This window comes from Hippocampus comes, unplaced genomic scaffold (genome assembly GCF_001891065.2).
Source record: "Hippocampus comes isolate QL1 unplaced genomic scaffold, H_comes_QL1_v1.1 scaffold74, whole genome shotgun sequence".
Lineage (NCBI taxonomy): Eukaryota > Metazoa > Chordata > Actinopteri > Syngnathiformes > Syngnathidae > Hippocampus > Hippocampus comes.
Genome location: NW_017804812.1, coordinates 701,395 through 725,041, shown reverse-complemented (window position 1 = coordinate 725,041; position 23,647 = coordinate 701,395). Strand labels below are relative to the sequence as shown.

General features: G+C 44.2%; 4 protein-coding genes across 9 annotated transcripts in view; 2 read left to right on the top strand and 2 right to left on the bottom strand.

Annotated features, from left to right (window-relative positions):
* Positions 1-6,148, top strand: part of mms19 (MMS19 homolog, cytosolic iron-sulfur assembly component) — a 9,700-nt gene extending 3,552 nt beyond the window's left edge. Inside the window, exons 10-31 of one of the 2 annotated variants that reach the window (XM_019863753.1) lie at positions 117-191; positions 303-380; positions 493-631; positions 728-882; positions 964-1,042; positions 1,303-1,428; positions 1,524-1,605; positions 1,684-1,781; positions 1,869-2,021; positions 2,308-2,463; positions 2,576-2,675; positions 2,892-2,997; positions 3,127-3,201; positions 3,273-3,399; positions 3,480-3,586; positions 3,760-3,816; positions 3,897-4,083; positions 4,362-4,444; positions 4,524-4,688; positions 4,791-4,850; positions 5,200-5,300; positions 5,496-6,148. In XM_019863753.1, the coding sequence (XP_019719312.1) occupies positions 117-191; positions 303-380; positions 493-631; positions 728-882; positions 964-1,042; positions 1,303-1,428; positions 1,524-1,605; positions 1,684-1,781; positions 1,869-2,021; positions 2,308-2,463; positions 2,576-2,675; positions 2,892-2,997; positions 3,127-3,201; positions 3,273-3,399; positions 3,480-3,586; positions 3,760-3,816; positions 3,897-4,083; positions 4,362-4,444; positions 4,524-4,688; positions 4,791-4,850; positions 5,200-5,300; positions 5,496-5,526 (2,340 nt within the window). In that variant the 3' untranslated portion in view covers positions 5,527-6,148. The remainder of the gene's footprint in view (positions 1-116; positions 192-302; positions 381-492; positions 632-727; positions 883-963; positions 1,043-1,302; positions 1,429-1,523; positions 1,606-1,683; positions 1,782-1,868; positions 2,022-2,307; positions 2,464-2,575; positions 2,676-2,891; positions 2,998-3,126; positions 3,202-3,272; positions 3,400-3,479; positions 3,587-3,759; positions 3,817-3,896; positions 4,084-4,361; positions 4,445-4,523; positions 4,689-4,790; positions 4,851-5,199; positions 5,301-5,495) is intronic. The other variant, XM_019863763.1, reaches the window with a different exon arrangement.
* Positions 6,149-6,244: 96 nt separating this feature from the next.
* On the bottom strand, positions 6,245-11,562 carry zdhhc16b (zDHHC palmitoyltransferase 16b). Of its 4 annotated transcripts, none has more exons than XM_019863814.1 (10): positions 11,150-11,562; positions 9,618-9,940; positions 9,328-9,522; positions 9,145-9,233; positions 8,906-8,934; positions 8,699-8,832; positions 8,492-8,577; positions 8,287-8,410; positions 8,087-8,157; positions 6,245-7,392 (listed from the first exon to the last, which is right to left on the bottom strand). In XM_019863814.1, exons 2-10 carry the CDS (start codon positions 9,885-9,887, stop codon positions 7,290-7,292), a joined length of 1,101 nt encoding a protein of 366 aa, XP_019719373.1. In that variant the 5' UTR covers positions 9,888-9,940; positions 11,150-11,562; the 3' UTR covers positions 6,245-7,289. The 4 variants fall into 4 exon arrangements, with proteins under 4 accessions (XP_019719373.1, XP_019719382.1, XP_019719364.1 ...); XM_019863823.1 differs by having other exon boundaries at positions 9,618-9,936; XM_019863805.1 differs by lacking the exon at positions 11,150-11,562 and having other exon boundaries at positions 6,245-7,126; positions 7,257-7,392; positions 9,618-11,113.
* A 78-nt stretch (positions 11,563-11,640) lies between these two features.
* Positions 11,641-18,921, top strand: vps35l (VPS35 endosomal protein sorting factor like). Of its 2 annotated transcripts, none has more exons than XM_019863784.1 (30): positions 11,641-11,723; positions 12,356-12,455; positions 12,617-12,787; positions 12,939-13,046; positions 13,130-13,154; positions 13,236-13,315; positions 13,509-13,637; positions 13,744-13,828; positions 13,922-13,978; positions 14,104-14,200; positions 14,304-14,351; positions 14,446-14,539; positions 14,674-14,874; positions 15,094-15,140; positions 15,220-15,331; positions 15,413-15,529; positions 15,630-15,683; positions 15,756-15,836; positions 15,914-15,976; positions 16,207-16,292; positions 16,376-16,456; positions 16,531-16,594; positions 16,855-16,953; positions 17,073-17,150; positions 17,249-17,363; positions 17,507-17,646; positions 17,865-18,030; positions 18,143-18,261; positions 18,375-18,524; positions 18,784-18,921. In XM_019863784.1, exons 1-30 carry the CDS (start codon positions 11,707-11,709, stop codon positions 18,880-18,882), a joined length of 2,883 nt encoding a protein of 960 aa, XP_019719343.1. In that variant the 5' UTR covers positions 11,641-11,706; the 3' UTR covers positions 18,883-18,921. The 2 variants fall into 2 exon arrangements, with proteins under 2 accessions (XP_019719343.1, XP_019719334.1); XM_019863775.1 differs by having other exon boundaries at positions 18,372-18,524.
* A 561-nt stretch (positions 18,922-19,482) lies between these two features.
* Positions 19,483-23,208, bottom strand: get4 (guided entry of tail-anchored proteins factor 4). The gene is made up of 9 exons (XM_019863836.1): positions 23,002-23,208; positions 22,092-22,170; positions 21,826-21,907; positions 21,592-21,741; positions 21,341-21,479; positions 21,114-21,254; positions 20,948-21,023; positions 20,687-20,759; positions 19,483-20,612 (listed from the first exon to the last, which is right to left on the bottom strand). Exons 1-9 carry the CDS (start codon positions 23,139-23,141, stop codon positions 20,521-20,523), a joined length of 972 nt encoding a protein of 323 aa, XP_019719395.1. The 5' UTR covers positions 23,142-23,208; the 3' UTR covers positions 19,483-20,520.
* Positions 23,209-23,647: the final 439 nt, after the last annotated feature.

The window sequence follows — 23,647 nt, the reverse complement described above, 5'->3', positions numbered from 1 at the left end:
GTTATAGACCTCCCATTTATTAAAATGTCCTCTCGCAGCCTCTCTTTGCGGTCACCAGTGAGGCTCCTTTTTATAACAAAAAAAATATATATATATATATATATACTATTTTTCAGTTTCTGCTGCCCCTAATCATTGAGAAGCTGGACTCTGACGTTCAGAGTGCAAAGCTGGACTCTCTTCAGACCCTGGTGAGAAATCTCACTCGTCTCCCAAGAGCATCGTCACAGCATTAAAGTCGTTCAGAGAAGTCTTTTAACGACATGGATGTTGTACCGCTCCCCTCATTTCATCTTTTTTAGGCTGCTTGCGTGGCATGGTATGAACACAAGGACTTGGCAGGATTCCTTGAGGGACTGTGGGCATCACTGCGCAGAGAGGTCTGTTATTTCCAATGTACAGTATCAAGTTTCTTTCGGAAGCCTTCTCCACATATTTATTATTGTCATTTATTTTCCCTTTTTTTTTTTTTTTTTTTAATCTTCACCACAGGTGTTCCAAACATCGAGTGAAAGGATCGAGTCAGCGGGCCTCGCTGCTCTTACCGCCATCACTTCCTGTCTTTCTCGCTCGGTTCTAAGCTCAGATTCTGAAGATGCCCTCAGCATCTTCCTGGAGATGGTTCTCAACGGTGATTTATTGTACTTTCTCACACTAAGACATAGGGCTTGGGTAATTAATTGATATTATTGATTAATTATTTAATGAGAGCGTGGCATTGTTCCAGACTGCAAGCATCACCTCTGCGAGCCCGACCTGAAGCTAGTGTGGCCCACCGCGAAGCTACTCCAGGCTGCCTGCAGCGCTTCCAACAGGGCGAGTCACATCATAGTAGCAGCTGTCATGCCGTCGCTCATCGAGCAGTACAACAGCAAAAACCAGGTAGGTACCCCGACGTGGTTTGTACCGTTTGGTCGATGCTGCTTTCCGTCACATCGCCTCTTTGCGTTTTGTTTTGAGCAGTGTTCCCATCGACGGACGTTATTGGAGGTGATGCAGCGGTTCGTTCAGTCTGTAAAAAGCAGCGAGTCGTCAGAAAACGGTGAGTGCGAGGACTTTTAGGGCATGAGGTCATAAATAATTAGCAACTTTGTTTCGTTTATTTAAAACTAAAAAAAAAAAACACTCTGGAACAGTTTTCCACAAAACATAGTAGAGGCATTTTCAAAATGTCATATGTCTTCAAGGATGTAAGCTGCCTTCAATTCCACTGCATCAACCACTGAGCCAAACAAACGGCATTTAACTGAGATTTACAATCCTTAAAAAAAATGAAAATCTCCCTATTTGTGTGTCCCTTAGAAGAGCTTGTGCTTTCAGCCGTCTGTCCGTCCTTGTGCAGCGTCACCTTCGCAGCTCTGTCAGAGACCAACGGCAGCCTGCAGGTCACAGCCATGTCCGTGCTCATCTCTCTAGCGCGACAAGCAGGTGAGATGCGGTGAAGTCTGAAATGGGACCGTTTCCCCTCACCAGATTTGGTATGCACTCCCAAGCCAATATTTTTCTTCTTTTCTTTTTTTTAGGTTTGTTATCAAACTCTCAAATCGAGCTGGCTGTCGATCATTTGGCTCGTCTGGTACTGTCAGACGAAGACGACACAATCAGGTCAGCTCACATTTCCGTTGTCTTTTTTTTTTCTCTCCACTTACAAATGACGTTAACTGTTTTTCCTCCTCCCATCAGTCTTGCCGTGATCTCGTGCGCTGGCGGCTTGGCAGAACTGCACCCGACCGTTTTCATCACCAATATGATCCCGAGGATAAAGAAAGTGATCTTTTCTGGTAAGACACCCCATAACCATTTATAGAGGAGTGTCAGACACGCTGATTTTTGCTGTTCGTGATTTTCGTTTGTTTCCCCATGCTCAGAGTCGATACAACAAGATGGAGATTCCGCGCAACACACGCAGCCGGCCGTGCGTCAGCGCTGTTTGTCCGTGTTAGCTGCGGTTTCCATCAAGCCCAGCGTCGCTCAGGAGAGCACGCCCGTCCTCTTGGAAGTCCTCGGTGCAGCACATTCCGGTGAGCCCCTCATCCTTTTTCCTGATACATGGACCCTCGAACTGCAGCTAAATTTGTACATTTTAGAATGTAAACAATATTTCTGAAGAAAAAAAAAATCCTTTAAAGTCACTTTAAAATATCTGGAATTTTATTCAGGGATCCCAATGTTTATTGACGTTGTCAAGAAAGCGCTTGCCATCTTATTCATGTCAAACAAAACTAAAGCGGTTTCAACTCCACAGCTTTTGTTGTTTTACTTTGGAACCATGTTGGAATGTGTACCCCCTCCATTGTCTTGTTTCAGGCGAACTTGGGTTCTCGTCAGAGGAGGCGGTGTTGGCGTGCAGCAGCTTAAAGACAATAGCCGAGCGAGTCGAAGACACCGAAGACTCCGGACGATGCTTCCACGACGTCATCGTCCCGCGACTGCTTTCGTTAGCGCTGCAAGCCGCACTTAAGGGTGCGCGAGTCCACAATTATTTTCCACCGGGGCATCGCGGCGAAGTGACACTTTTTTTTTTTTTTTTAGGTGAATTTCATGTTGTGTCTCTGACATTGTGCTGCCATTTTAGGCGAGATTTCATCTGCTCACCACAGTCCTCTGACACAAGAGGCGGTTCTGTCCACCATGGTCGGCGTCATCAGTACAGCTTGCTCCAGGCTGCAACCGACGTGAGTACAAACACCTGTTTGACAAGCCAAATTAGACTCAGTTAGTGATCATCACACATTCAATTCTATTTCAAAGCAACATTGTCTGCTTTGTGATTTGTCGTACATTGTGATGTCACACAAGCTGCCAAGTTTGCTCTCACTGTTTATTTCCCGTCGGACCTTGCTCACAAGGTTTATATTTCCTGTTGTGGTTCCTCGTCTCGTTATTTTTAGACTGGCGGGCCAGACAGCTGTGCGGTTTGTGTCGCTCTTCCTGGACGGTGACGTCTCCTTTTTGCCCGGCAACTCCTTCCCTTCGCAAATAAAGCTGCTTGCAAATGTATGCACCTGGTTTTGATTGGATTGTAATAGCGGGAAGTATCCGAATGTATATTGTAGAAGGGCCTGTACGCTGTCAGTCGATGACTTTATAACACCTCCTTGTGTCACTGTTTGTTCTTCCCCGAAGCAGCATGGGGACTCTTGGAGGCAATCTCAGATGGTTTGTCTGCTGATGGGATGTGTGTGTTCGCTACCTCGCACTGTGAGTCTGCAAATCAGCGACAGTCTTGTTTTTAACGTTCTGTGACAAAAAGTTGTCTTTGTTTTTTTTAGGCGGCGGTGCCCCAAATGGAGCGCCTGCTTTCAGAGCTGGAAGAGATGAGTTGCACGTGCAGCCACGTGATGTCATACACCTCCGCTGCTAAGTGTTTTGCCGGCCTGCTCAACAAGATCCCCGCGGGTTTGTTAATTAGCTAGTTTTTGTCGTTGAACCCATGTTGAACTAAAAAATAAATAAATAAATAAAAATCTTCTCTTTAGGCGACTTTCTTGACAGTCGACTTCAAAAGACAATGACCAGAATCTTGAGTGAGTTGAACTCAGCAGATTCGAGTGTCCGTATGCAGGCATTCACCCTCATGATATGGGTGAGTCACCCAACGCTAAGGTGGAACTATTTTCCTTCATTAAAAACATTTGTTTTGGGGGTGCCTGGGAGAGATTATTGACATTTCAATGGGAAAATTTGAGTTGATATAAACCCAGTGTCGTATTGTCAATTGTCAGCTGAAAATCTGACCAAAGTTGCTCGTGTCTCCAGGTTGCCAAGGCTCTGCTTCTTCGCTATCACCCAACATGCGCAGCACTGACTGACAAGGTGAAAATCATTTTAGCAGAATCGGGTACTTGGACCTGCAGTGTATATTCAGCCAACTGTATTTTCTCATGTTGCCTAAGCTCTTCTCGCTGCTTGATGATGCCGATCTGGGCCCCGTGGCGGCCGACGGCTTCTCGCTGCTGATGAGTGATTCGGCGGACGTCCTGAGCCGCGCTTGTCACGCAGACGTACGCATCATGTACCGCCAACGCTTCTTCAGCGAGAACTCGGCCAAGCTGGTGCAAGGTTTCAACGCGGCCCCCCAAGGTGGACCTGTTGTTACATTGGTCATATTTTATGATGTAGATTGATGTACTATTAACCATTTCATGCACAAATAATGATAAACTGATAAGCTGTCCACTGTAGTTACCGCTGTCCCTGAAAGGGTTCAGTATATTGAATTACCAGTACATTCATTAGCAGTTGTTGACTTGACCATTCAAACACAAAACATCATTTCTCTGGCTTGTCTGCTAACCACTATACCACTGTGCTGTTCTTGAATTTTTTTTTTTTTCCTGATTTGTGTATTTCTCCTCCAGAGAAGAAACCAAACTACCTGAAGGCTCTGTCCAACATAGTCAACAAACTACCCAAACAGGTTCAAGTTACTGAACTACCAGCGGTGAGTTAAGATAAAAAAAAAATAATAATAATAATTAATGATGTTTGTGATTTTAAAATACTTTCGTTTGCGTATTCAGCTGCTGTCGCTGTTGCTTGAGGCCCTGACGTATCCAGACCAGGGCGTCCAGCTGTCCACTCTGTCCTGTCTGGAGCCCGTCATTGCCGACCCACCACCGGCACTCATCCAACAGCTGGAGGCTTTGGTCGTCAGACTGCTGCCCCTCACATCCGCTCCCAACATGGTTAGCGAGACCCCCCGGGAGCGTTTAAGCGTCAATTAAGCCGGTCATTTAGCACAGGCACGCACATGAGCCAGGTTTGTTTAAATGTCCGCTGTCTTGCAGAATGTCAAGATCGCATCGCTGCGGTGCATCCACGCCCTTTCCCGCTTCCCTGAGCATGAGGTGAAGAATTTATGCTGCATTTTGTCTGATTCACTTTGGGATAAGAACTGAGCCCTGCCACAAATAATGACGATTCACCAGTTACAAGTTGACGCCTTTCCTTCAAAATGTTTGTCATTGCCACAAAATGGTGGCAAAGCAAAATGATACTACAATATTCTAAATGCATCAGAATGTGTGCAATAATTACGCTTCTCCCAGTGACCTTTGTTTTCTATCATGGAGGCAATGGTAATGGCCGCAGGCGGTCGATTTCTGTATTTCTTCCTATACATCGTCTGAGAATAGCAGGGACCGCTCTGTGCAAACATGTCATAGTAAAAGTCTAAGCGTCACTTTTAACTCGTAGGTGTTGCCATTTCGGGCCCGAGTGCTGCGGGCCTTGGCCAGACCTCTGGATGACAAGAAGAGGCTGGTGAGGAGAGAGGCAGTTCAGGCGCGGGGAGAGTGGTAAGATTGACACTCAACAGCATTTTGTCCATTTACACTTTACCAGTCACTTCTTGTTGGCTTTAGTTTGGTTCGAGGAATTTTCGAAGTTGAAGACTTTCCATGGTGATCAATGAGGCTATGTCGAAATCCAGGAATGTTCCTGTTCTTTTTGAGCAGTTGCCTCATAACATCTCATGTCCCTCTTTCTCAAAGGTTCCTCTTGGGAAGTCCTGGAGGAAGGTGATTTTTATTTTCGACCCAACACATTCTACGACAAAAGACAGATGGAGTCCCACGTTCACATGCACTTCATTGCGGATTTTTTTTTCTTCCTTCCTACTGAAATGTGGTTCATCGCGACTCCTCATGTTTTCATAAACGCACAATTGAGACATCTGGGCCGACATCTGCAACGTCATCATTTAGCATTTATTTATATGTGCAACACACAGTTTTTGTTCAATGTGTGTCCTCTGAAGAATGTAATGCAGTCGAGCGTCTGTGTCAAGTGAACAAGGCCTTAAGGTATGACTTAATAATTCTACTTTAAGGATAATTAAGATAATTTAAGGATTGTCTACACCCCAACATTTGAAAAGGAGCATGGCTCTCGGGAATAAACATGAATGCAGTAGATATTATTAAATATGAGCCACATAACATGGACCTACCCAAATGAACTGACTCCCGTTTTTATAGCCTTAGTGTACCTTATTGCTTTGCGACTTGACGTATTTTTACAGTTCGTTTTCTGTCATGTTAAACATTGTCCGCCTTCACGTTTAGAACACGCAGCAATATCATATAATTATTTGTTGTCAAACCAATGAAATTAATTTAAAATGCTTAATAAATGAATTAAAACAATGTAAAGCATTTGGTGTCATTTTAGTCACAAATCAAAATGCAGAACAGTAATGTTTTATTAAAAGGACAGTGATTTAATTGAGCACAACTTTTTTTTTTTGGTGGGCAGATCACTGTCACTAGTCTCGTTTCCATGGCAACCGTATGCTGCACTAGAAAAAAAAAGTCAGTATCAGAACAGCAATTCACAGTCTTGATAATTGGTTGAAACGGGACATTGTGCTCTGTTGCCTATTCGCCCCCTGCATTTGGCACCACAACTTTTCAAATAATGGTGAGATCAGCATCACAACACACACATACGCAAACCATTGTTTCCACATACATTGTCAGAATAACTGCAATTAGTTGTTGTTGAGAAAATCATTATGTCCAGTTGCCCCACTCTAAAGTGCCACGTGTGCAAACGTTCTCAGTAGATGAACAGTGACATTTCTCAATACCGACTTGATAGAGACTCAGTGGCCACATCATTAGGGACACCTGGAAAATGCAATATGGCCTAAAACAAATTAATTGGATATTCAGTATTGGTGGTGTCTGAGTGGGTAGCAGTTTGCCTCACAGAGAGGCCATAGGTTCAAATCTGGGCTGAGGTCCTTCTGTGAGGTTTTCACATTCTCTCTCTACTTGCATTTTTCTCAGGGTACTGCAACTTCATCCCACATCCCAAAAATATGCATGCTATCATGTGCCAGTGAGATTGGCTTGCGACCAATTCATGGTCTCCAGGTGTTCCTAATATTGTGTCCACTGAGTGTAGATTGCCCTTCTCACAACAGATAATTCATGAGCAAAACGTAAGTGATAAGATGACCTCTGCTTGAAGGTTCCATTCAATAAAAAAATATGCTGGCTGATTGTGGAAGTGAAATGCAGAAATAAGAAACCACGTTCGTCTCAGAGTTAACTTTGGAAGGCTGGCTGCATTAGGCACAAAGGTGGTCCAAAATCAACATGCAGCTCATTATTTGCCCTCCACCATGATGTTGAATTGCATCTAGAGGGTGCAAACGACACAGCGTTTCCAACCATCTCCAAGGAGTAAATGCTGACCGGCCATAGCTTTTGGGAGATCCTCTCCATCGACCTGATAGTGAGAACTTGAGACGAGGTGATGGCGCTTAAGGTGTAGATGGCTCAGATGGCCATGGGGTCTCTCCTGGAGAAGGTGCAGTCCCACGTGATGCCGTCGCCTGTGGGAAGATGACTTGAGGGCAGGAGAACACGCGTGAACCACTGTCTGGAAAACAAAATATATACAGTACATATCCAATACATTTTGGAGAAGTTGGCTGAAATAGAGAGCACCCTCAGGAACCCACACATTAACAATCGAAAGCAATTCCATACATGAGCTGTCACAAAAATTCTGCTTTTGCAAATTTGGGATCAATAATATATCACAGTGCTTGAAGAAAAGTAAATATAGTGGATACTGGTTGCCGATAATCAGCTAGGATGGGCTCAGGCTGACCTGCCACTCTAAGTAGTATAGAAAATGGATGGTTGTTAATGTGGAACACAACGATTACAATTTTTCATACGGTATCTTTACAGTGAAACCAAATGTATTCATGGTTTGGCATTGGCAGAATTTTGGGGGAACCTATCCTTTGGCGCCATCTGGTGGCATCCTGGTGCCACAGAACAGTTGAGGTGAATTGAGGACCTTCATTTAGTCATTTGTGGCAGCTTGTGGGATCTATGTGAATTGCTTGCAGATTTTCAGCTGTCAGCTGGTTTGACAAAATATGGCATGTGGAAATTTTGAAGCCTTTGAGCAGCAGTTTTAAAGGTGAAGTATGCATTTTAAGGATAAGTGAGCTTTTTAAGGCTCCGTGGGCAAATGCAGCCATTGAATTATCTTCCATCCAATATGCCACATTGAATCGCGATAGCACAGGAAAGGTGGGAAAACATGCAACAGAACCCACTTGCGGGTCTCCACACCAAGCAGCCGCTTCCAATTGTCCATCTTCCCGTGATGATATGGATTTTTGAACACCTGAAAGCCAATCATACATTTATATCAGTGATCATTTTATTAAGAGCGATTTCAAGATCAATCCCCAAAATAATCATGCTTATCATTTTTTTCCATAAACGTCCAGCCCCACCCACCGCTTCTCTGTACCTTGCCCTGTTCCTTTAGTCTTTTGCTCTCTTTGCGGTTGATGTGGCGCTCCACGCTGGTCTCCCCTCGACAGATGAGCGCGGCGTGCCACAGGGTCAGCCCTCCCAAGGCGACCGCCACAGAGCTGCGGGGAAGCAGGCGGTCACGTACCATCATGACGTCTCTGTTTGTATGGCAGACATGGGGGGGTGTGAAGTGCAGTCACCTGGTCAGCACCCAAAGAAAGATGATGCTCTTGTGGGCAGTCCTCTCTGTGGACGTGTACGGTGGGGGAGGAGTCTGATAGTAACTCTGAAGGACATGTGAATTTATTGGATATTTACTGGCTCATATTTACTCATCATCATACCACCATTTGTTTTATCCGCATAGCAACTCTCCAATGATGTGCGTCAATCATCACATTCTTCACCTCGACAGCACCGTAGGCCTCCAGGAACATGTCTCTGCTGCTGACGCTGCAGTAGATGCAGCCCAGAGTCATGTAGAGGCAGAAGGAGAAGAAGTAGCGGTGGTTGAAATGGCCCACGCAGTTGTTGAGCCAAGCTTGGGGGGTGTGTTCAGTTCAACACGTGAATATAAAACAAAGTAGACACACAGATGCTTGTTGCAAGGATACGACAGTGATGGTCCATCTTCAAGATACAGCTGGAATTCAAGCAGAAGTGACATTACTGAAGAGCTGACATTATGACACAACAGACATTGGAAAGGCGTCATGTTCAAACTCATGCATGCCACCAGATATCCTCCAATTGTTGATGAGAACAATCAAACTCGAATACCTCTTAAAGTGTTGAAAATAAAAAGTATCTAACTGAAATTATCGTCGTGAAAATAATAGCACATAGAGCTTACGTGTTGCAGATGCTACAGTGGTGTGTCCTCGCCGGTTTTGGATTGACGCATTTCTTACAAATGGACACAGAGGGAATGTGGATGTTGTCCTAAAAGAAGTCAACATCATAACATGTCAAAATCTTTGGGGAAAACTGGTCCTACCGTTACATTTTTGTGAAAGAAAGAGGAGCACCAGGGTACCTTGGGCGGGTGTCCGGGGGAGGTGGTGGTGGCCTTATAGTAATGGAAAACCACCATGACCAGGAGCCAGTGGCCGCAGCACAGGTGCCAGACACTCCAAGGCACGGCATAGGTGCCGATGATTGTGGGTAGGACGTACAGATAGACGATGACCACCACCGAGGTCGTCAGAAGGATGACCAGTGTAACAAACGCCTGGGAAATGAAAGATGTCAGGGGTTTCACAAGAGACTTCAGCACGCAGCCATTTAGAGTAGTTTGACTTGATCTTAATTTTATCGAGTACTCACCACTCCAAACCAACGAGTCACATTGTCCACGATCCAGTACACGGGTTCGAAAGCGCAGTCGAGCACTGTGTCCGAGTTGCTGAGGCTGTTGAAGTAAAGAGACTTGAGCAGGAGCTTGCTGTAGCTCCACAACTCTCCAAGCCCGACGCTTGGCCGCGGCTGGCCACCCCTGCCTCGACCCCCTGTCTTTGGACGGCACAGTCGGCACCATCCCAGTGCTAGTCGCATGGCCCGGGAGAGATACCACCTCCAGCTGCTGCCCACTCGCATACCACCACCGCCGCCCCCTCCTCGTCTTCCTCCCCCTCGCCCACACACCCTGCCTTCCAGACACACACACAAACAGACGCAGCAACAGTTAGAAACACAGGCGGCGTAAAAAAGAAGCTCCTCGTAGCGAAGCTGGACGACAAGTGACTCTTCCATGGGGGATGCAGAAAGACAAATAAGGATCCTGGATCTGGGAAAGCACACTACAACCTGCCACCTGCCATTCAAAGAGAATGAGAATGAGGTCCTCCACCCAAAGTAAGCAATTTAATAATTCACAGGGACAAAATTAGTGTCCGGATGGAAAGTGGTAACCTAATAAGACGGAAGGACAAAAGAGAGTGAATGTCTTAAGAATGAACAAAGGGACCACCTGATCCTGGGCACGTCATATTGATTACATAGATAAGACTTTTTTTTTCCCCTGAGGAGGACACAATTAATTATACGAGGCCAAAGAAAGTGGCAATCTTTGTATATGCTGCTCCTTGAAGACCCTACACTTTCATGAAAATATTATCGTTAATAAAGTCTTATTAAGGAATTTGTTACTTCTGTTCACAAGTATGAAAAGTCAAGCATATGAAATGTCAGGGATGACATAAACATTAATTGTCGTATATCAGATTTCGCTTTGCACATATCTGTCTACTCGTGTTTCATTTTGGACGCTGACGTGACATTTGGGTCGCATGTAAACTGTGGCCTAAACTGTGCTTGCGCAGGGAGAACATGCAAATCTCTCGACTGTGAGGCAGATGTTCTACAAACTGTCGCAACGTGTCGCCCTGGGAATAACTCTTTCAAATTGATTTTTAATGGGCAAGGAGAATCTGTCACTGAATGTTCTGAACTCCTGTTTCTATGTCAGTGTTTGTTTCATTACCGACAAGAACTATTATACTGTTTATTATTGCCCAGTAAACACGAATGGCAATTGGAATAGATTTATTTCAAACAAAATAAATACACAGTTAGTATTTCTATTGTGATGATTGGGTACATGCCCCAGCTTTCATATTTAGTCACCTTGACCACAAGTTATATCAAACTAGAAATCAAAATTACCTCTTATTTTCTGACCAAATGAATATTTTTTCCCCTAATTAAGATGAAACCTTTGCTCTCGTATGTAATAACCTGCTATGGCTTGAGTGTTAGCCAAATGCTAGCTGTCAACACACAACACACTAAATCACTCTGTCTGAGTCTGTTTTTACATATTAAACAACACAAATGTTGTAAATGTTGACATACGTTACCTGCTCAGATGAACTGTGTGGACATATGGAGCAAGTGACAGCCTTACGGTCACGTCATGTTTGAAGGATCCTCAAACGTCAATTTTTACATCAGTACCAAACAGCGCGGTGCTTCCAAGATCGTCTTTTCAGGAAGACGTGCCACTCAACAAGGGAACCTGCAATATTGTATATCCAGTTTAATCACGATACAGTTTTAAAATGGATATCATTTTAAAAAGATGTGTAGCTGTTGTTGGCGGTTGCTATTTCAGTTTCTGTTCATAGCTTCTTCTTCGCTGTTCTCAATAACAGAGAGCGTAAAGTTTGCACATGGTAATACATCTTTCTTTACGGTTGCTTCGACGGTGCCTCGTGATCGTCGTGTATTATGGGAAATGAAGTTTAGCTCGATTGAACGATAAAACCAATCCAAGCTTTTTGCGAATACAATACACGTAATAAAGAAATGCGTTGTATCTATAAAAATATTGCGTATATTAAATATTCCAAGCTTCTTCTGAAAGCACGACATTGGCCGGAACAAGGAAGTAAAGTGTGTCATGTGATCACTGAAAATGGCCGCGGTGATGTGGTAAGATCCTTCTTTTTGACCTAAAAATGTAAATATTGTTCTTACACCACAATTTAAACTCTTTGTTGGTATTGTCAAAGTGACGTTGCGTTTCTGTACCAGTTATTAGGCTATTTTAAATGGAAATAGGACGTCAGGGTTTCCTGCACAAGCAAGATCATGTCGTGGGCGTTCTTGTGGTTATTCTTTTGTGGGATGTGTGGCTTTCTTGTATTGGAATTTATCCGTCAGGCGTTTCTCATTATTGTTGTTGTAGGAAATAAAACCTATAGAAAATTGTTGAAGTCAAATACAAATTCCCAAAATAAATAATTGGGACAGACAGATTCACCAAACCCACGATGCAATGCCAATACATTTTTATATTTAAAAAGTAAGTTTCCATGTGATGTTAGTGATGTGATGCAATGAGGCGATGCTGTCCTTTGCACTCCTTCACACGTACCCGCATCAGAATGTTTTAATTTAATGTCTTAATAGAGTGGCCCATTTATTTAGTGCCTCTTCTGCATCTCCAAATACTGGGCAAAAAAAAAAAAAAACATCCTGTGTGACATATATTGTTCGATTATATGAGTACAATGTACATATATGTAGTCATGGTTAATATTTCCAACTTTACTCTCATTCAGGCGTTCCCGGTGGCGCAACTACGATGCTGAGCTGAAGAGTGCCCGTCTGGAGGCAACGTCACTTGAATTTTCGGACTCTCATCCCCTCAAACCTATTTCGGTAAGATGCCTGCTTCTCATCTGGCTGACCAGTTGGATTGAGAGCGGAATAGAGTGTTGAGCAGATGGGCAAACTTTTTTTGCCTAAGCGCCACGTTTGATTTTTAAAATGGACTTAGAGTAAATCAATAAATCGTCTCCTCTCTGTTAACCCGCCCTTAGGTGACAGACACCAAAGCTCGCCGTGGAACTCGCAAGGGCAGCACCTCCTCCTCTTCGTCCTCCTCTTCTTTAGCGGCGCCGGACCCCCTCAGCTGCATGTTGGATGGAACAGATCCGCTATCCATGTTTGCAGCTGAGACTCCGTCTACGTTGCACGTCCCCTTCGCCGGGGTCAGTTGCACTTTTACACGACCCCACTGATTGCTTCTTTGACAGACACTCAAAACAATATCATGGATTGAATTGATTGTGAATGATGAATGTTTATATGAATGAGGACTAGGGTTGAAAATCGTACAAAACTGAGGTTTTGTGCTTTTAGGATGCGAGGAAGAAAGAGGACGAGCCAGTGGGTGCAGACTTTGAGCCCTGGTCCATGAAGAGAGGCGAAATCCTGGCGAGGTTCACCACCACTGAAAAACTTTCGATCGTGAGTCGTCCTATAAGCGCTTCGGGGAATACATTTTATTGTTTCAACCATCTTATTTAATTTTTTGTTTCTTTCTTTTTTAGAATCTATGCATGGGCTCTGAGACGGGTAAGAAAGAGTTTGTATTTTATTTACTGACCACGATGATGATTTATTTATTTTTCCTTTGTGTGCTGGCTGACCTTGCAGGAAATTCCCAGAATCCGGGATCCTCTGCTGTCTCGGAAAAGGTCCGCACTCGTCTGGAGGAACTGGATGATCTAGAAGAGGTAATTGCTTGTGTCACAAATTAATGTATTTATATGAGTGAAGTAAATTGCATTGATCATCTGAATAGTTGTCTATTATCCAACAAGGATCAATATACGCAATACACTAAGTTAAAAACTCCCATAATATCTCCCCTTCAGTGTCTTCTTAAATGATGAAAAGCGTCATTTGTGTGTACTTGTGTGCATGCAGGGTTCCCAGAGAGAGCTGCTCAATCTCTCCCAGCAGGAATATGCTCATCGCATCGAAGAGCTGAACCAGTCCCTGAAAGAGGCCTGGGCCTCGGACCAGAAGGTCAAAGCCCTGAAGATTGTAATCCAGGTAAATCCTAGTTTGTGTGTCAATGATGGAAAGTTAAATTGGGATAAAGTTGAAATGAATAGATCCTGAGAATGACTTTGGTTATTCCTGCTGACCTGTGTTCCAGTGCTCCAAGCTTCTCTCCGACACCTCCGTAATCCAATTTTACCCCAGCAAGTTTGTTCTCATCACTGACATACTTGACACGTTTGGTATGTAGTGAATCTTTTTATCGTTTGGTTCAATTAATTTGCTCTTTGTGATTGTTTTACTCACCCTACTTTTGTTTTTTGTTTTTTGTGTAGGCCAGCTTGTGTATGACAGAATTTGGAGCATGTGTACAGACCCAAGACCTTTACCAGGTATGGATTCCACATCCACTGGTTGCTGCTAATTTTCTAACTGGTTGCTGTGATACATATTGTACAATTGGGTTCAGAATAGGATTTACAAAACTGTGCTTTTTTTATTTTGATTTTTTTGTCAGACTCCTTTACGGTCGACGATGTCAACGACACAGCCAAGGAGACGTGCCTCAACTGGTTCTTCAAGATCGCCTCCATTAGAGAACTCTTACCTAGACTGTATCCCCAAGCACTCCCCCCAAAAATGTGATTACCGGTACTGTGATATACTATGAGGACAGTTCCTTCAGGGGTTTTCCTCCTTAATAAAGTCTGTGAGCAGATACGTCGAAGCCTCTATCCTGAAGTGCAGTCGCTTCCTGAACAAATCGTGAGTAGTCTTTGGATCCCGTACGGCCATTTGTGAGCTGCTTCAATTTGATTGAGAGCAATGCGACGTGGAGTAACTCTTCCACCCCCTACAGCGGTATTCAGGAGACTCTCCCACGACTGACCGCCATGATCAGAGGGATTGGAGACCCTTTGGTGGCAGTTTACACCCGAGCTTACCTCTGCAGGGTAATTTTACAACTTTTCCCGATCTTTCCAAACATTCACACAGATGCCATCAACATCACATACAACGCACTGTTGATTCTGAAAGTGCCTTCAGCAAGGACAATATCAACACTCATTACGCTTTTTCTGCCTAGGTTGGCATGGAGGTCGCCCCCAGCTTGAAAGACAGCCTGAAGCGCAACTTCTTCGACCTGCTCGGAACCTTCCGTCAGATCAGCGGGGAGAGCGTTCGCAGCCAGCTGCTCACGCAGAGGGTGGAGATGCCCGAGTACCTGACTCTCTATTCGCCCGCGATCAACTGGATCCTGCAATGTAGTGCTTACAGAGCACCAGAGGTGTGGACTGAGACTCAGCGAGTCAAAAAGCAATATGTGGATCTTTACTTTGCAGTGGCTTACAAATGCACTGCCTTGTATTTAGAGCCGTTTTGTAATATGTTGATTTTATCTCGCTAAAGGAGTGGCGCAAAATTAGCACACACTCATTGTCTTCATCGGCTCATTCTATTGTCGGTTTCAAGGTAATTATTTTAAACCTGTGCGTTTCCATTCCAGACTCTTCTAACAGAAATGATGGAGAGATGCAAGAAGCTGGGTAACAAGTGCGTATTATGGACAATCTGCACGGTGTGGTTTGTTCCATGCTTCTCTGATTATTAAGATGAATCGAATGCCCCACAGTGCCCTGCTGTTGAATTCAGTCATGAGGGCATTTAGGCCTGAGTTTGTCGCCACCAGAGCCATGGATTTCATCGGTATGATCAAAGACTGCGACGAGGCCGGGTTCCCCAAGGTGAGCCTGAAAACATAAAATGACCCCTTTTTATGGAGAATATCGCAAAAGAGATGTCTTATCTTGTCATCTCCTCTTTAGCATTTGTTATTCGGATCACTGGGTCGCTGTCTGGCTTGCGCCGACCCTCCAGAATCAGAGAGGCTGACCATCCTCAACGAAGCCTGGAAGGTCATCACCAAAGTCCGCAGTCCTCGGGTAACGTGATGCTGCGTTCTCACACGTGCTGAAATCCGTGATGATAAATACCAAGTTTGACAGATTCCTTTTTTTTTTTTTTTTTTTTTCTGGCACACAGGATTATGTCAACTGTGCTGAAATCTGGGTGGAATTCACCTGCCGAAATTTCACAGTAAGCCAATGGGTCTCGTTCTTAAGAAAAAGAACTCTCGAGAAAACGTTTCTATTTGTGTTTACTCTGAAGAAACGGGAGGTGAACACCGTTCTAGCAGACATCATCAAACACATGACTCCCGACCGGGCTTTTGAGGATGCCTACGCTCAGGTTTGTACTCTTTTCAACAGCTCACCTTCCTCTTATCACTTGCTCTCCAGTGACTCCATCTTTGATTCTGCACTTAGCTGCAGTCTGTGATCAGGAAGATCCTCGCCCACTTCCACGACTTCTCAGTCCTTTTCTCCATGGTGAGTGCAGCAGCAGCAACGCACAGGGTGTTAATTCAATGCTTATTCGTGTGATTTGGTTCGCAGCGGAGCAGCATACTGAATATTTTCGTTTAGCGACATACGAGGGTCCAAAATCTTACTCGAGAACAACATTGGAAACATGAACAGCAAGCAAGGAATTAGTTTGGACTTGGGGCTGAACATCTCGACATGCAACAGTGTCACCACGTTCGATATTTGTCCTCCAGGAGCGTTTCTTGCCATTTCTGGACATGTTCCAGAAGGACGGTGTGAGGGTGGAAGTGTGCAGGTCCATCATGGATGTCTTCATCAAGTAAGAGCTCTCTCGGTTGTGAAAAGTGTAGTTGGTGGGCGCCCACACAGGTTTCATGGATTTGCTGTCTGGTTAACTCGCAGACACCAGCTGGAGCCAACCAGAGACCCCGTCATCCTCAACGCCGTGATGCACATCTGCAAGACCATGCATGACTCGGTCAAGTGAGGCAAAACATATCACCGATTGTTTCGTATATTCGGGGAGTGATTCAGATTGTGTCTGTGGCATTCTGCAGTGCTCTCACACTGGAGGATGAAAAAAGATCTTTGTCCGTGCTGATCATCGGCTTCATGCGTGTGGTGAGCTATTCTTGTTTTTAATTCCTTACTTCTGCCAAGGTTTGTGTTTCATTGGTAATTATTTGTGTGCAACCTCACGTTTTACAGTTTTGTCAACCTGACTTGTTGAAATAGGTAGATTTTCTTCCAAGGATTTTTCCATTTATTCCTTGAGGGTATATTGAAATTATTGTCCCTCGCTCTGTGATTTCACAGGTGTTAAAGACTTTTTGGAGGTCACTGTTTTGTCTCTCCTTCCAACTGTTTGTCCTGGTGTCCAGGTTTCCTTCGGTCGTGACTTTGAGCAGCAGTTGAGTTTCTGCGTGGAGGCCAGAGCCACATTCTGTAACCTGGAGCCAGTACTGGTGCACCTCATTCACGTCCGTATGAATCTGAGTTTATTTTATTTTTTATTTTTTTTCACAATTTACAGGCGTTTCACTGTATGTGTGTAAAAACACACACACACATAGTCATTCTTTTGTCTTGTCATATTCAGACGGTGAATCAGTTGGCGATGGAGACCAGGAGGGTGATGAGAGGCAATCATTCCCGCAAAACAGCAGCATTTGTCCGGGTGAGTTTGATTGACATCCGAAGTGTTTTTGTCCCAGAAAGACCAGTGGTAGCCCATTCATGCCATCTGATGGATTGTTTCCTCCTCCCGTTGTCCAGGCGTGTGCTGCCTACAGTTTCATCACCATCCCGTCCCTGAGCAGCATCTTTAGTCGTCTTCACCTTTATCTGCTATCTGGTCAGGTTGCGTTGGGCAACCAGTGTTTATCCCAGGGTGAGCAGCGTCCCTTATTCTAGAAAGTCAACATTTGTGTTACACACTGAAGCTAAATAGTAGTTTAGTTTGTGTTCTTATTCTCCCGTAAAATCTTACTTCGAGTTACATTGTTGACTTTCCACTTCGGTCTTGGCCTGCAGCGGATGCTTTCTTAAAGGCAGCAGTCAGTATTCTTCCAGAGGTTCCGCGCTCCATCAGCGTAGAAGGGAAGCTTCGCTCTTCGGAGAGTTTCCTGCTCGACTTCATCAACAACTTCCTGGCTACTCTTCTAGTTGTCCCGGTAATAACACCTTTTAAAGAATGCATTTTTTTTTTTTTTGTACCACACTGTAAAACATTCATCAGTTAACACTGTTGGCAGTGCAGCTCTGTTTACCTTTTGGCACTGGCTTGGTACAGTGTAAAATGTTGTTTATTAATATGATCGCAATGGTGTCAATTCAATGAATTCATTTTGTAGACGGGAATTTAATTTCTTCCAAATTCTCATGCTTATAGGATCACCCAGAGTACGGTGTGCTCTACTTAGTCCGTGGCGTGCTCAACATGGTGCAGGATTACACTTGGGAGGACAACAGTGATGCCAAAGTGCGCGTGTACGTCTGTGCCATCCCACTGCTGGCTGCCATGAGTCAGGAAACATACCTGTACACGATTCCAAAAAGTAAACACACACACACACACACACACACACCATTCAACCTATTCGTTACAGCTTCATCTTTGAATCATCGCAAACTTCTAAGCGCACTTGTTATTTTCCCTCAACATTGCAGTGGACTCCAATGAAACTCTTTACGGGGGGGACCCAAAGTTCCTGTCGGAGATTAACAAGATGTGCGAGACCCTGATCGGACAGATCCTCGACCACCTGAAGTCTCTCGGTCGAGAGGAGGTGAGACCAAGCGCAAACTGTGTTATGAGCTTCTCCCGACATGCAAGGACAGGGCTTGCTGGCATGTTTTAGAAAAGGATCGACCGGAAAGTTTTGTGTTTTTTGGGTAGCACCAGAGCACACGGCGCCAAGGCACTCTTGCCTTCTCTCTCTTCTGCGTCCTGCTCGCCCACGGAGACCTGAGGAACAACAAGCTGAGCCAGCTGGCCGTCAACCTGTGGAATCTCAGCCACAAACACGGATACTGTGAGACACGCATTTCCGTGAGTTGCGCAGACAAAACGGGTGACATTTTTAGATTTGTTTTCAGATTGAATTTCAAAAGGTAAACGCCAGACTTCTCTCCGCGTAACCCCTCTGTACAGTCTAAAGGTCAGCACACGCATTAAGATTTTTAGTCATTTTTGAAAAGAAATATAGCCACTTGCTGAAGTCGCTTGGCTTCAAAACATAATAAACAATCAATCCACACAATATCTACAATTCAAATGACGGATATGCCCACTCCAATTCTATGTCTAGGTTCGGACGCTGGAGTACATGAAACATCAGGCAAAGCAGGCCGACATGTCTCATCTGTCAGATACGGTCCAGAGGCTCGCACTGCAGTCCCGGACTTGAGCGCCAGCATCAACAAGTATTTGTGTAAAAAAAAAAATATGACCCACTACATGATGGAAAGCACTAAGAAATGCCTTAATGAAATGTAAGATGGACGGTTGGTTAGTTTTGATACAAATTATGATCATACTTGTTTACAGCTTTCCATTTTCGATAGTGCCGTTAAGGTCTTAGGATGAGCTGGAGCCCATTCCGGCTGGCTTTGGACAAGAAATGAGGTATAGCTTGCACTGGTCACCAGCCAATTGCAGGATTGTGACAATTTTTCAAGCATTAACAAGTGTTGCTAACCAAGTGGGACCTCAGAGCTGTTGGTCAATCCTGTAAGCAGCATTTAAAATGTAACACGTGAAAGTGTAGCTACCAGCTGTGTTGAGTCAAGTTGCACTTGTCTGGTTGTATTATCACACAGTGCCATTCATATAACTAATATATTTATCATAATCCTCCATTTTTATTTATGGCGCTGATCATTTCTGAGCTAATCCTTATGAAGAGAACCATGTATTTGCTGAATTTTTCTCGTAACATCAATCCTGATTTCATTCTGCTACAATAAAGAAAATGGACAGGACAACATTTGTTTCACGTCAGTCTCAATCCTCTCAATGTTAGTTTATTGAATCAGTTAGTGTATGGTGGAAAAGGCAAATGCTCCTCTTGTGTTTTCAAAGGAGAAAAAAAAATCAAACAGCAGTGACTCTTATGTAAGGTTTGCAAAAAAAAAAAAAAAAACACACGCTTTGACATGTTTCAAACTCAGGAAAATGTTGAACACAATTGTCTTTATGATAAGACGGTAGCTGTGTGACAACCAACAACTCTCAGAAGTCTCTTAGGAAACTGTGTTCATTTTAGTTGTTCATTTTTATTTTGCCTCCAATGCAAAACTGACCACTGCAGGGGAGGGAGGTGGGGGTAACAATGCTTTTTCCTACCACCTCACACAATATTTTCCAGCAATTCTAGATTTGGCTGATGGACAAAAGGTCAGATGAGAAAATGAGAAGTGCTCTTGACTACAATAACTACTCAGACATCTGAATTAAGGGTGGGGAAAAAAATGCTGACAACGGGAATAGATTGACACCTCATGGTGACAATGTAAGAAAGCAACACTGGAGGGAGGGAACGTCATGTCAACAATGCTGTCGAAGAATGCCTCGAAACCAAAACTCAGAACACAGCCCAAAGTAATGATTAAATAAAATATTTTACTGCAGCTGCAGGCAGTCCAGTACATTTTAGGACTGGATGGCTGAAATTATTGAACGGTAGGAAGTAGGGATGGGTACCGAAAATGGCTCATTTGTTTTAAAAGTTATGATGTTGTTTTCTTATTTGTCAAAGTTTATTCAGTGACAAGTGGAACATTTGAGATTTTATTCTGAAATAAATTAACACTTATCACCATCAAAATTGCGAACGTTGAGTGCCACTATCGATTGCTGGTACCGAACCAGTTCAATTGTGAAAGGTACCCATTCCTTGGAGCAAGTGTAAGAATTGCTGCCTCGCCTCACCCACTAATGGTGGAGGTGGCGTGGTCTTCCCCATTCTTGTGTGTATGTGTGTGTGTGTGTGTGTGTATTTCCGAGGGTGTGTCCTCTTTTGCTCTTCGCTCCCTCAGCCGTTGGCTCAATCCAGCTCGATGGGGTTGCTGACCTCCTGGGCCTCCTCGACGCCGTCGTCGTCCTCGCCCGCTCCCATCAGGCTGTTCAACAAGTTTCCTACAACGGACGGCAATTTCGTGAAGTCATTTTGCAAAGACGAGGCACAGTCTTGGGGTCTTTGGCTCACTTACCAAGTAGGCCACCGTACGACGGAGATTGTTTGGGGGGAACGCCGAAGAAAAGTTGCCCTATTCTGTCGAGGTACTGGAGATGTCCAGAAAGGAGACAAAGACACAAGAAACACTATGAGGTGAGGTGAAGCCTCACAGATGTTGTAATTCACCTATTTGCAGATTTTTTGTGGGGAATGCACGTTCCATTATTTGCTACAAAACCTCACTTATTTGCCGACAGCTTCACAAAATGCTACCAAACAACTGTGGCGTACTCACCTCATTATACATGGGATCCCTTTTGAGGGAAGGTTGATATTGCTCACATAACACCGTGAAAACTGTTAATTTACCCCTAAACAGACAGAAAAGGAAAATAATGAATCAATGACATGCCATCTTTTTGAGACAACAGTTTTTTTTTTTAATATATGCGTTTTCTCACCCATCCACTGCCAGCAGCAAAAACCAAATAAAGTTAAGAAGGGGCTGCACAAATGGAGGACCCCTCTCTATGGACGGATGTTTCTCTGTGTACGTGCTGAACACTACGGAAGCGCTGTTTTTGTTCTTTAGGCAGAGGAACCTGTCAAATGGAAAAGGTTGGTCAACAATTTCTATGCGCAGATGATTTTTCAACTACACTACACTGTTTTATGGACGCATACTCACTGTAGGACTGCCTGGGCCACAAACATGTCGACCTCGCTTCGGAAACCTCGGGAGGACGAATACTCCACCAGCATCTGCGCACAGCCCTCCCCGTCAGAGGAATGCAGGAAGTGGTAACGAGATTCGCTATAGTTTTGCTCTAGAAAAAATATAAAAGATATCAGTTGATATTCGTTTTGGAGACATGGCTGGTTGCTTTAGACAAGTTGGATTTTTTTCCCCCCCATTTGAATTCATTATGGCTGATATACCTTTCCACAGGGTGACAGCCAATAGCTGGTGTAGCTTCGGGTTCCCCAATTTGCTAGAACCTCCCGTGGACCATTTTAAGGCTCTGGACACGAAGGCTACTCTTTCCGGAGAGTTTTGATCCATGTGGCTGAACAGCTTGGCCAGGCTTTCTGCTCGCCAAACGCGAGAGCATCAACGACAACCGAAGGCACGGGACAGAATGTCTCCATTTGTTGGGTGAGTTCAACACTCACCTAAAATATCCTCTTCCACTTTACTCTCTGACTTCTCCAGCACCTCAAGCACCAGCATGGACAGATCTGCTGCACTGTTTTGCTGCACAGGGAAGCACAGCAAACTAAACTGTCATCAGTAAAATGCCACATTTTCATATAATAGTGGCCAACGCCCACTTACTCAACTGCAGAAAGTACAAAGCACATACTAGGGTAAGGGCTGCAAACCAAACTTTTTAAAAAGTGACACCAATCAAAAAAAGGCCATCTTGGATTGTATTTACCTGGTTATAGCTGAAGAAGAGTAGGGCGCCATTGTACATCAGCTCCCTGGCTTCACTGTGTTTTGCCTGTGACATGTACCTGTTGACAGGCAAGAGAGTCACCTGTACCAATATGTAGGGCACGAACAGTCTGTACAACAAGCTCAAGATTAGCCCATGCCCGTGTTCTCCTTGTGGCCCACAAGAATGGTTGCCAATAATGCACTTAAGGAAAAGGAACAGGGTGATAGTTGGGAAGCTCTTCTTCCCTAAACAATTTGATGTGAGTTTGGGTTTCCAGGAATGACTATAAATTTTGCAATGGCAATAAAACTGTTTGTTACAGTAACTGAACAATAACGGAGACGGTGGGTACTTGTCTATCGGTTTAGCAGCTGGAATTATGTGCAAACCATCAACAAACTGCAACTGTATTTCAGTTGTGTCTCCATACTGTATACACAAAATTATTACATGTTCAATGTAAAATGTTGGAGAATGTTATGCAAGGTAACACACTCCAGACGGCTACCTGGCTAGCTATTAGCACATCTGGAGAGTAACCGCAAATTGCTTTATACGCGGTAATGATCTCAACATATAGCATTTTTAAACTCATAACACATCGTCGTTTATGATATTGCTGTCTTGTGTAGTCAGTCCACATTGAAACTTCCATTGTTTCGTTCTTGTACACGGAGCGACGCTACTACTAAGCACTTCGCTAGCAGTACATTTTCAGACCGTAGTTAATTGACAGCTCCATTGTCCAAACAAACGGCCGGACCAACTTGGATGGGCGGGACCGTAATGATATTTCCCCAATCAGATTCGGGAATTATACAAGCAGTTTTACAGCGGAGAGATCTGGAACACAGCAGGCCTCGAGGAGTTACCAACTGCAAACTAGAACCTGATAGTGAAATCTTACCTAAAAAATAACGTCCTATACATCTGGTGTGCTTCATAGTAATCACCCTTTTCTACGCTGGCTCGCAGTTTGCCTTCGACCCTCTGAACGCCGCCGCGGTTTCTGCCACTGGAGCACCTCAGGGACTCCTGCTCTGACATCGTCGTAGCTCCGCAGCGGTGCTGCTGACTTGACTGAGTAGCTAGCTCACTGTTGACAGCAGAAACCGGAAGAAGCGTAAGTCAGATTGACCCTCTTCAGTTGCCGTAATATTTACCGGCAAAACAAAAATAATTTTTGTACAATAATCACCGACGATATCACACGAAAACGATGGTATGGCGTCACTATCGTAGTGAAGTGCATTTGATATGATATCCTCATACCCATTAGAATCCCCATCTTGAAAAATGTACTTGTGTGTGTTCAATAAACAGACAAACAAGTGTGCAGAAGTCAAAGCAAATCAGCCGAATGACGGCTCGTTTTGCGAAAAAAAAAATAGCCGTAAATTTCGTCATTCGTATTTTAAAGCACCACTGGGCCGTTGTTTGCCACCCTGACGCTCAGTTCAGTACCTGCAATACATTTATGTGACACTAGGCGGAAGCAAATAGCTTGAAGCAAATATCTGCTTCCTTCACATGTGTTCAAATTACATTAACCA

Coding starts and splice junctions, on each gene's coding strand:
- zdhhc16b (XM_019863796.1), bottom strand. CDS start 10,043: ATGGAAGAGTCACTTGTCGTCCAGCTTCGCTACGAGGAGCTTCTTTTT. Junction 9,234..9,327: donor CCCCCGGACACCCGCCCAAG/GTACCCTGGTGC, acceptor GACTTCTTTTAG/GACAACATCCACATTCCCTC. Junction 8,411..8,491: donor TTTCTTTGGGTGCTGACCAG/GTGACTGCACTT, acceptor GCTTCCCCGCAG/CTCTGTGGCGGTCGCCTTGG.
- get4 (XM_019863836.1), bottom strand. CDS start 23,141: ATGTCAGAGCAGGAGTCCCTGAGGTGCTCCAGTGGCAGAAACCGCGGC. Junction 21,908..22,091: donor TCTTCTTCAGCTATAACCAG/GTAAATACAATC, acceptor TTCCCTGTGCAG/CAAAACAGTGCAGCAGATCT. Junction 21,742..21,825: donor AGTGGAAGAGGATATTTTAG/GTGAGTGTTGAA, acceptor TTTGGCGAGCAG/AAAGCCTGGCCAAGCTGTTC.
- vps35l (XM_019863775.1), top strand. Junction 12,788..12,938: donor TGCACGTCCCCTTCGCCGGG/GTCAGTTGCACT, acceptor TTGTGCTTTTAG/GATGCGAGGAAGAAAGAGGA. Junction 14,352..14,445: donor AGTCGCTTCCTGAACAAATC/GTGAGTAGTCTT, acceptor CACCCCCTACAG/CGGTATTCAGGAGACTCTCC.